General features: G+C 41.4%; 1 protein-coding gene and 1 non-coding gene across 2 annotated transcripts in view; both read left to right on the top strand.

The window, feature by feature from the left end:
- The first annotated feature begins 3,396 nt into the window (after nt 1-3,396).
- TRNAP-GGG (transfer RNA proline (anticodon GGG)) lies at nt 3,397-3,472 on the top strand. The gene has a single exon. It is a non-coding gene; the product is annotated as a tRNA-Pro (tRNA).
- A 943-nt stretch (nt 3,473-4,415) lies between these two features.
- Nucleotides 4,416-11,365, top strand: part of PSMB2 (proteasome 20S subunit beta 2) — a 42,368-nt gene continuing 35,418 nt past the window's right edge. Inside the window, exons 1-2 of the mRNA XM_066375880.1 lie at nt 4,416-4,628; nt 9,734-9,856. Coding sequence (XP_066231977.1) covers nt 4,538-4,628; nt 9,734-9,856 — 214 coding nt within the window. The 5' untranslated portion in view covers nt 4,416-4,537. The remainder of the gene's footprint in view (nt 4,629-9,733; nt 9,857-11,365) is intronic.

Genomic DNA, 11,365 nt, shown 5'->3' with positions numbered 1-11,365 from the left:
ATTTTAAGTGGAAGAGGAATTCTCTATGACACCTAGTGAGATAACACAAGTTGGGTCTTGAAAATCCATTTTCTTCTATATTGTAAGTAGTTAAGAGAATCTCTGGTGTGACTTAGCTATAGCACATTCAAAAGAGTCCTGGAGAAGAAGAGAGAAGAATCAGCTTAAAAGATCTTCGAATCCTTTTTTAAAAAATGTGGATCTTTCAATTCAGAATTCTGTTGGCTTTGTGAATGACTGAATGAATATTGGTATGTATGAAGAGGAAAAGTTCTGGAAGGATACAGACATCTGGTGGGTAATTACCTTTGGTGGAAGGAGCGTTATTTAACTCTTCACTTCTGTATTATTTGTGTGTGTGTATATGTAGTATACCTACATACTTTTTGCAACTAAAAAATACAAACACACACAATAACAGAGAAAGAGGGAGGAAGAAAGAAAGAGCAAGAGACTTCTTTCTCAGTGGTGTTTAAGAAAGGATTTCTAAGATGATGGATGCATCTGTGTTCATAGTGGGATGGTTGACTTAATGACCTCCTCGCCCCTGGCGTCCATCCTATGATAGATGGGCTGCCCCAAACTCCTCAGGGTCTATGTTCCTTCATGGGCAGAGACCTGGAAGAAACATTTAGAATAGAGGAGTAAGGACTACAAATTTCTGCAGAAACAAATGAATTGTAAAGCTGCATTTTTTCATATAATAGCAACTGTATTTCTATTTCTTGGAAAGTTAGTATGGCTACTATGAAAACTAAATTGGGGATGTCAGAAACTAATCATGGAATCAGCTTTTCCCAGAATGACTGCAAGATATAAGTTATGGCTGTGAGTTTTCTTATTTTTATTTTTTTATTTTTTTGTATTTTTCTGAAGCTAGAAACGGGGAGAGACAGTCAGACTCCCGCATGCACCCGACCGGGATCCACCCGGCACGCTCACCAGGGGGTGACGCTCTGCCCATCCGGGGCGTCGCTCTGCCGCGACCAGAGCCACTCTAGCGCCTGGGGCAGAGGCCAAGGAGCCATCCCCAGCGCCCGGGCCATCTTTGCTCCAATGGAGCCTCTGCTGCGGGAGGGGAAAAGAGAGACAGAGAGGAAGGAGAGGGGGAGGGGTGGAGAAGCAGATGGGCACTTCTCCTGTGTGCCCTGGCCGGGAATCGAACCCGGGACTCCCGCACACCAGGCTGACGCTCTACCACTGAGCCAACCAGCCAGGGCCAGTTTTCTTTTTCTTTTTCTTTTCTTTTTTAAAGAGAGAGTCAGAGAGAGGGGTAGATAGGGACAGAGAGAGATGAGAAACATCATCAGTTTTTCATTGCAACACCTTAGTTGTTCATTGATTGCTTTCTCATATGTGCCTTGACCACAGGCCTTCAGCAGACTGAGTAACTCCTTGCTCGAGCCAGCGACCTTGGGTCCAAGCTGGTGAGCTTTTGCTCAAACCAGATGAGCCCGCGCTCAAACTGGCAACCTCGGGGTCTCGAACCTCGGTCCTTCCGCATCCTAGTCAGATGCTCTATCCACTGCACTACCACCTGGTCAGGCCAGTTTTCTTATTTTTAAAAAATGAGTTGTACATGAGCATTGTAAAACATTCAAACAATACAGATGTGTATAAAATAAAAAGTAAAAGCTCTCCCTTCTAATCACTCTTATCGGAGAAAACAACTGCATGTAATTTGAAATTGGAACATCTGTAAATATATCTTTCTTATTTATAGTCATATATATGTGGGGTTTTTTAAAAATGGCATCATGCCATACATAAGAATGCATTTTCATTTTCACTTTATATATCTGGGCCATATGGAATATATAGCCATATTTATTTATTTATTTTTAATTTTTTTTCTTCATTTCAAAGAGGAAAGACAGAGAAAGAGAGAGGGAAGAGGAGAGGAGCAGGAAGCATCAAGTTCCATGTGTGCCTTGACCAGGCAAGCCCAGGGTTTTGAATCAGCAACCTCAGTGGTCCTGGTTGATGCTTTATCTACTGCACCACCACAGGTCAGGCCTAGCCATATTTAGATTTACTTTATTTTATTTTATTTTATTGCACACGAGAGAGAAAGAGGGACAGACAGGGCCAGACAGGAAGGGAGAGAAATGAGAATCATCAACTTATAGTTGCGGCACTTTAGTTGTTCATTGATTGCTTTCTCTACACTTTGGGCTGATGTGCTAACCAACTGAGCAATCCAGCCAGGGCTGATTGCTTTCTCATATGTGCCTTGACCAGGGAGACTTCAGCTGAGGCAGTAATCCCTTGCTCAAGTCAGCAACCTTGGACTCAAGCCAGTGACCCTGGGGATTTCAAATCTGGGTCCTCAGCATCCCAAGCCGATACTCTATGCACTGTGCCACCACCTGATCAGGCTGATTTTATTCTTTTTAATGGCTGCATGATATTTCACTGGGTGAGTGTACAAAAGTTATATAGCAATTTTTTCACTTATGGACATTTTAGTTGGCCCTTACTCCCATTTTTGTTGTTGTTGTTGTTGCTGTGCTGCATCGAACATCTCTTCACACAAATATTTGGATATTTGTGCATATATTTGTTTAAGACATATAAAATGTTATGTAAATTTAAATTTAAATGGATATCTATAGTTGTCCTCTATTAAAAAAGTCATAACAATTTATCTTCCAACAATTTATAATTTCTCAGTTTCTTATTTCTACTATTCCTAATTACCAGTCAGGTCAGATCTTTATGTGCCTTGACCTTGGGCCTTCAGCAGACCGAGGAACCCATTGCTCGAACCAGCAACTTGGGGTCCAAGCTGGTGAGCTTTTTGCTCAAGCCAGATGAGCCCCCACTCAAGCTGGCGAGCCCGGGTCTTGAACCTGGGTCCTCGGCATCGCAGTCCGATGCTCTATCCACTGTGCCACCGCCTGGTCAGGCAGGTCAGATCTTTTTATGTGTCTTGGCTGTTGGTATTGCTTCTTTTGTGAACTGCTATTCTTTTCTTTTTTTTTTTCATTTTTCTGAAGCTGGAAACAGGGAGAGACAGTCAGACAGACTCCCGCATGCGCCCGACCGGGCTCCACCCGGCACGCCCACCATGGGGCGACGCTCTGCCCACCAGGGGGCGATGCTCTGCCCATCCTGGGCGTCGCCATGTTGCGACCAGAGCCACTCTAGCGCCTGAGGCAGAGGCCACAGAGCCATCCCCAGCGCCCGGGCCATCCTTGCTCCAATGGAGCCCTGGCCGCGGAAGGGGAAGAGAGAGACAGAGAGGAAAGCGCGGCGGAGGGGTGGAGAAGCAAATGGGCGCTTCTCCTGTGTGCCCTGGCCGGGAATCAAACCCGGGTTCTCCGCACGCTAGGCCGACGCTCTACCGCTGAGCCAACCGGCCAGGGCGTGAACTGCTATTAAAAAATTGTATTGGCCCTGGCCGTTTGGCTCAGTGGTAGAGCGTCGGCCTGGGGTGCAGAAGTCCCGGGTTCGATTCCCGGCCAGGGCACACAGGAGAAGCGCCCATCTGCTTCTCCACCCCTCCCCCTTTCCTTCTTCTCTGTCTCTCTCTTCCCTCCCGCAGCCGAGGCTCCATTGGAGCAAAGATGGCCCCGGCGCTGGGGATGGCTCCTTAGCCTCTGCCCCAGGCGCTAGAGTGGCTCTGGTCGCAACAGAGTGACGCCCAGAGGGGCAGAGCATCGCCCCCTGGTGGGCGTGCCGGGTGGATCCCGGTCGGGCGCACGCGGGAGTCTGACTGTCTCTCCCCGTTTCCAGCTTCAGAAAAATACAAAAAAAAAAAAAAAGTATTATTTTCCCCCCATTTATTTGTAAGAATGCCATTTAAGTTACAGATATTAACTATTTCATATATTGAAACACATTCTCAATTTATACTTATGTTTGAACATTATGACGACTTTTGTCATATGGTGGCTTTATGTAGCCATATTGTTAATCTTTCCCTGTTTCTGGGTTCCCCGTCATGCTTGAAAATACATTTCCTTTCCAAATATAATCAAATTATTCTTTTTCCTCCGTTGTTTTTATGATTTGGTTTTCATACTCGTATCTTTAACTCAGCCATATTTATTTTTGTGAAACATGTAAATTGAGCTATTGTCAAGTTTATTTTTCTCCAATTTGATTTGTAGGAAGGAGTTTGGAAAGATATTTTACCAAGCAATAGCCATTTAGGAACACACGCCTTTCTGGCATTCACATGTGCTCGGCACTTTACATACAGTGAGTGATTTCATCTTGAAGCGAGTTTTACACTCTCAATTTATAAATAAAGAAACTGGGTATTCCATGACGCAAAAGACCTATAGTGCCAGCCTTGCGATGCCCTCGATCTTACAGGACAACACACGAGCACAGTAAAATAGTTCCGCGCCGCGCCCACTTCCCAACCTCTCGCGATACTTTTACGTCATCCGAGAGCGCCGGTGACCCGGGAAGTCGCGCGGCCTGCGTAGAGTGAAACTGCGGGCCGCGGTGCTGTCTCACTGGTGAGGCAGAGAAGCCGGCGAATCGCGCGCCTTGTCGATCCTGCAGTCCCCGGCCTCTCACCACTATGGAGTACCTCATCGGCATCCAGGGCCCTGACTATGTCCTTGTCGCCTCCGACCGGGTGGCCGCTAGCAATATTATCCAGATGAAGGACGGTGAGAGGAAGCACGAAAGGCCTAGCCGACCCTGAGTGTAGGGACAGCCGGGAGGAAGTTGGTGGGACGTTGGAAGGTGGAACCCCAACTAACCTGGTCTTCATTTGCTTATTTTTTAGAATTAGGAGCCTGGCAGACAAGTTTAGGGCCTTAACATTTGCTCCTCTCAGTCAGGCCTTCCAGATCAGTGGTCTGCTCTGGCCTTAGCTAATAACGTTGTAGGATAGAGTTGCCTAAGGAAATTCAGTTTTTAAGTGTCTTAAGCATCTACTGAGCAGCAGGATCTCTAGACCCAGAATCTCTAATGCATTTCCTGAAGTCGCTACCAATGAGGTTATTTTGCTGGCAGCATAAGGTGGGATCCTAGGGAGAGTGAGACCATGGGACTAAGAACTTGGCCTTTCTCTTCCACGGCCTGTGTCCTCCTTGTCCCAGCTGTGACCCTCCTTTTCCAGTTTTCCAGGGCACTGGCTGTCACATTTTTCTTATATTGAAGTCGTTAGTGGAATTGGGAAACTAGAGTCCGTCACTTACTTGCTTTGTGACTCTAGAAGTTATTTTGCAGTGCCCCGATTTCCTAATCGTTTAAATCTGTTAAAAAGGGAGCATTTCAGATCTTGCCTCCTGGCAGTTGCAAGTCAGTTTGGCTCAAATAAACTTACACAGATTCTTTTTAAAAATCTGTTAAATCACGAGCTTGTTTGTGCAAATGCTTAGTACAGTGACAAATACTTAGTGGAAAAAATACTAAGCACTTATGTATCAGGTGCTGTTTTAAGCGATTTACATTAATCTATCTGACCTTTGCAGATAAGCACTATTGTATCATCACTTTACAGGTGTTAGTTTTGAGGTGTAAGGGTTCAAAAACTTGCCTAGGACTACAAGTGGCAGAACTCAGGTTTGAACCTATGCAGTTTGACTCCGTATCTTTTGCCCATAACTACTATTCATACTGTCTCCCCGTATTCAGTACTTAATAAATAATTGTTTAAGGATTTTTGGTTGATGGTCTGTGAAATCTAAGATTGTGTTTTCATAATTGACTATAGACATGTTGCTGTTGAAAAACTATTATGCTCTGGCGATTTAATGCTCACTTGACAAATAGATTTTGGGCACCTATGTGCCCTTTACAGTGCTAGGTACTGAAGGTATGCAAAGAAGAATAAGATGTGGCCTGTATCTGAAAAGAAGTTACACTTTAACAAGGGACTCAGATATGAGTACAAATAATTATAGCGCAGGCTAGAAAAATATGCTCCATGGGAAAAGTACAATCAAACTTCTGAGATAGTATAGAGTAGATTGTTTTCAAATAATCCAGAAGAAGAGATTCTTTCTGGTTGTAGAGATTAGGGAAAGTGTTTGGGATAGATAATACTATGGGTTTAAAGAAAAAAAAAAATTAAACCTGGGGTTTCCTGAAATACGTGGACAAAGGGAAAAAAGTGTTCACCACTGCTTTTGTTAGTAACAGGCATCCGATGGTCAGGTTGTCATCACTTGGGGAGGTGGAAAGAGCTCTAAGGAACTCTGTTTGATTTTTATTCTTCTTGAAGAGGAGAGACCTGAAAGTGGCTTTCAGTGGCTTTCAGACCATGGCGGGCCACATGCGGTCCCCTGAGGCCATTTATCTGGCCCCCGCCGCACTTCTGGAAGGGGCACCTCTTTCATTGGTGGTCAGTGAGAGGAGCATAGTTCCCATTGAAATACTGGTCAGTTTGTTGATTTAAATTTACTTGTTCTTTGTTTTAAATATTGTATTTGTTCCCATTTTGTTTTTTTACTTTAAAATAAGATATGTGCAGTGTGCATAGGGATTTGTTCATAGTTTTTTTTTTATAGTCCGGCCCTCCAATGGTCTGAGGGACAGTGAACTGGCCCCCCCTGTGTAAAAAGTTTGGGGACCCCTGATCTATGGTATGGATCGTTCCTCAAGTCAAATTACTATATGAAATTGCATAATTAGTTTGTAGAAGTTCTACTTGTAAACCATGCTTCCCAAAGTAGTAAATTGTTTTGAGAGTAAATCTGTCCATTATTTTAACTACTAAGACCTTTGACATGCAAGTGATTTAAACATGAAGTAGTCCAAGTCAGTACCTTTACAGGTTTCTGTTTCATCACAGTGCATGTTAAAACCACTTTGAAAAGTAGGATGATTTAACCTTACTTATATACATAGTACTTCCGAGTGTTGGAGGGGGTGCAACGTATTAGATATAATCCATAGAGTGGTCTAAGATGTTAAGAAAACAGGGAAATAAATAATACAAGATGATTTTGTATGATAAAAGAAGTATCACTAGTAAATATTAGGTTAGTTTTTAAATTGATAATTTTGGGAATAAGTCCTAAGGGTATTCAGAGAAAAGAAAGATCACTGTGGTATGGAAGAAAAATGAATTTGAGTTCTTGAAAAAATGTTTGGAAATAATTGCCGTCAACTCAGTGTATAATTTTCTTTATAGTCTTTTCTGGTATAAAAATTCTTGTGATTGGAGCTTTGGAATTGCATGAGAGCTTTTCCCTACCTTTCATTTTGTGAAGGAACTTGTTCAGGGTAGGCAAGAATGCTGAAAATGAGTAATCTTTTGGGATTCTTTTTCTCCAAGTATAAAATAGAATGATACTTCCAGTCATTTTTTGTTGTTGTTGTTGTTGTTTGTATTTTTCTGAAGCTGGAAACGGGGAGAGACAGTCAGACAGACTCCCGCATGCGCCTGACCGGGATCCACCCGGCACGCCCACCAGTGGCGATGCTCTGCCCCTCTGGGGCATCGCTCTGCCGCGACCAGAGCCACTCTAGCGCCTGGGGCAGAGGCCAAGGAGCCATCCCCAGCGCCCGGGCCATCTTTGCTCCAATGGAGCCTCGCTGCTGGAGGGGAAGAGAGAGACAGAGAGGAAGGAGGGGGGGAGGGGGGGAGAAGCAAATGGGCGCTTCTCCTATGTGCCCTGGCCGGGAATCGAACCCAGGTCCCCCGCACACCAGGCCGACGCTCTACCGCTGAGCCAACCGGCCAGGGCCCCAGTCATTTTTTTGGTTTGTCACTTTGTGAGGTACTTTGATACTGTAAGGAAGACAGTTTCCCAAAGATTGTTTGCTCATTGAAAGTGGTCCAATTCTTCAGTTTGGTTATATGCCACATTTCACGTCTGTCTCCTGGCCTATATAGAATTGTTTAGAGCACTCCAACACACACTGAATGCTCCCCCCCCCCCCCGAATTTCTATAGCCTGTATAATCTGAACTTACATTGTATAACACTGAGTCTAATAATATTGTACTTGTACAGTTTTCCTACCTATGAGTTTGGTAGCAGCTAGTAAGTGATAGTATTACTATTTATATTTTATGTGCTTGGACACTGGGGCTTAGAGAGGGCAAATCATTTGTCCAAATTCAGAATGCCGAGCCTAGATTGTAACTAAGGTCATCTAGGTTCTAGTCTGGTTGGCTTTCCACAGAATTGGGCATTATTGTTCATTTTGTTGTCCATTTGTTTCATGTATGGGTCTTGTAAGCTCTTTAAGGGTCAGAAATTCCCTAGTGCTACATAGGCTGTTTTCTGCACAAGTCAGGGAGCTGTTAGCATCTATGACTTTTGTTTTTATATCCCCTTCACTACTCACTGGGCATGCAGTAAACATTTTTGGCCTTGTATTAAGTTCATTTCAGAGTTGAACAGCTTGAGAATGTTAGCATTTCTAAATGTGACAAATTCTATGTACACAAGCTTCCCCCACAAACATAAGAACAGCTTTTTTTTCTCATTATGAAAATAATGCAAACTTATTAAGTAATGTTTTCTTACAAGAATGATGCATATTAAGTATAGACATTTTAGGAAATACTGATAAACAAAAAGAAGGAAATAAAAATTGCCCATACTGGCAAGAACTTAGGTGACAGTAACATCTAATACTTTTCTGGTCTTTTTCTTTAAATATTTATAGATAATACAGCTACAGGTGAAATGTTTTTCTTTTTTAAACAAGTTTGCGAACAGTCTTTAAATATCCTGTAGTCTATAATAAATTAAAATGTGCTTGTTTAGGAGTTTCAAGGCAAGTTGATACTATCTACAAGCATAGTGTGTGTGTGTGTGTGTGTGTGTGTGTGTGTGTGTGTGTGTGTGTGTGTATTTCAAAGTCTAAGCCCTATTACTGGTATCCACAACTCTCAAACTCTTGTAAAGTATTAGACTGTAGCATTTTGTTCTTTAAATCCTATTAAGGGATTTTGACATTTCAGAAGCTTTCAAACAGAAAATATGTCTCCCAGGGAAGATTATTCAGCACTAGTTGAAAAATGAAAAGTGAAAGTGAGAGTAAGATAGATTTAAGCTTTTTCTGAAGCTGCAGACTGAATATGGCATTTTCTTCCTTAGGCACTAATTTCTATCTGAATATTTATTTATCTATCTAATCTGAATGAGTCTGGTTCAGCCAGATAACATTAGAGTATAGGGATTTTTGAGGTGTTTTTAAGTAGCTTAGGGTTGCAATATTCATTAGAATGTTTGCTTTGCAGTCATTTTAATTTTCTCTTTGCTTTGGAAATGGAGGTGGTTTCCTTTTTAAGCTGATTTATTTTCTTAGTTTGAGATGGCTCCTTGGCTTTTTAAGCTGATTTATTTTCTTAGTTTGAGATGGCTCCTTAATTTTAATTGTAGCACCAGTCATTTTTGTATATGTTTTTGTGTATATATAAATATTAATATGATAACTAACATTTGTATTTTAGAGGCATTTCAGGGCTTCATAATCATGAGCCTGAAGATAATGGCCCTTGTCGTAGTTCCTTCAATTTCTTTGATTAGTTCTGTTCTTTGCATTTCAAATGCCTTTAAATGTTTTTCATTGTATTTTCGATTGTTAACTTTCATATATAGTCTACAACTTAAATTGATATAATAAAATATGCTGGTGGTTGTGACATGGAGAGGGAAGAGTCATTAATACAGTTGCCCATCAGAGTCTTCTAAAAATAGTGATTAGTCAAATTATTGAATGTAGTAATTATTTAATGTTTATGGTTGCCTATATAATAGTAAATTTCTGATAAGGTAATTTCTAATACTGTGTTTTTCTTTGGGCAGATCATGACAAGATGTTTAAGATGAGTGAGAAAATCTTACTCCTATGCGTTGGAGAGGCTGGAGACACTGTACAGTTTGCGGAATATATTCAGAAAAATGTACAACTTTATAAGATGCGAAATGGTGGGTAATACTGAGAATGTAGCTTTGGTTGGTTTGTTTTAACTTTGAGCTGAAAAGGACTATTCTCTACTGGCAATTCTACACTTGAGCGGACCAATAAGTTCATATTTTTATTTGAGCCTTCCTAGTTTTGAATCCTTAGACTATTTCTGATCATAAAGATTTTCTATAAAATTTCAGAAAAGAGGACCATTATAACACCGATACTAGGGGGGATGAAACTAACACCATCCACCATCCTGGAGATGGGCATGGTAGTATCAGACCTTTTGTGACAAGTCACTTATCCTTTCTGGGCCTTTTATTTTCCTTATCTCTATAATTGGAATTATAATATCAATGAATAATATGTAAGAAAATGCTTTGTAAACTTTAAGCTCTGTGTAATTGTAGGAAATTTACTATGTCTTAAAAGGGAGAGGCAACCTGCCTTGCCTCTCCAGCAGGTTCTTGTCTAAGAAGATAGTTTTTTGTGAGATGTTTTATGAGTTCTCTCTGGGTCTAGTGAATTGTTATCCATTGGGAAAGCCCCCATCAAATAATATTAGTCACTAGTCCTCTGATCCAGGAATGTTTATAGTGACACTTTAGCAGAAAGAACCTTACTTTCAGTTACTTACTTCACTGTTTAGTAACACTGTTATCCACAGCACTGCTATAATGTGGAGCTGTGGAGGAACTTAATTTCAGTATAATTGTATTACTAGATATCCATTCATATCATCTTTTAGTCAGCAGATTTAGCATCATGTATTCAATTTCACAAACATATTTTTTTTTAAGATTTTATTTATTAATTTTATGGGGTGGGGAGCAAGATGTATCGACTCAGTTATTTTACTTTAGTTGTTCTTTGATTGCTTGCTGTATGAGCCTTGACCGGGTAAGCCCAGGGTTTTGAACCCGCAACCAAACCGGTGACCTCAGCTTTCCAGGTCTATGCTCTATCTACTGTGCCACCACAGGCCAGACAATTCCATAAATATTTTTGATTGATCGTCTATATTAAGCACTCTGCCTAGTACCACAGAGAATTCAAAGATGAATAAAGCTCAGTCCCCACTCATCAGGAACCTAAAGCACATGTACTTACGTTTAAGCAAGTTTAGAATATTTTAAGAATTGTTTTTTAGTGGTTCTACTTTTTGCCTGTATGGCAGGTAAAGGATGCCAGTAGTGTTTCTGAACTGCAGTAGTTAGAGCAGTATTTCATTGGCATGTCCTGGGAGAGGGAGGAAGAGAAACGAGTTGAAAGAGTCACTTGGTACATGGGTGTTAGGGTCTGGAGCCTGAATAATACAAAAATCATGTATGGTTAAACTTACCCTTTAAACCCTTTAAATTACCTATCAAGTATAGTTTTTTTTTGTTTGTTTGTTTGTTTTTTACAGAGACAGAGAGTGAGTCAGAGAGAGGGATAGACAGGGACAGAGAGAGATGAGAAGCATCAATCATTAGTTTTTCATTGCGCGTTGCGACACCTTAGTTGTTCATTGATTGCTTTCTCAT

Source organism: Saccopteryx leptura, chromosome 3 (assembly GCF_036850995.1).
Source record: "Saccopteryx leptura isolate mSacLep1 chromosome 3, mSacLep1_pri_phased_curated, whole genome shotgun sequence".
Taxonomy (NCBI): domain Eukaryota; kingdom Metazoa; phylum Chordata; class Mammalia; order Chiroptera; family Emballonuridae; genus Saccopteryx; species Saccopteryx leptura.
The sequence above is the reverse complement of the archived record's forward strand: the minus strand, read 5'-3'. Positions and strand labels throughout refer to the sequence as shown.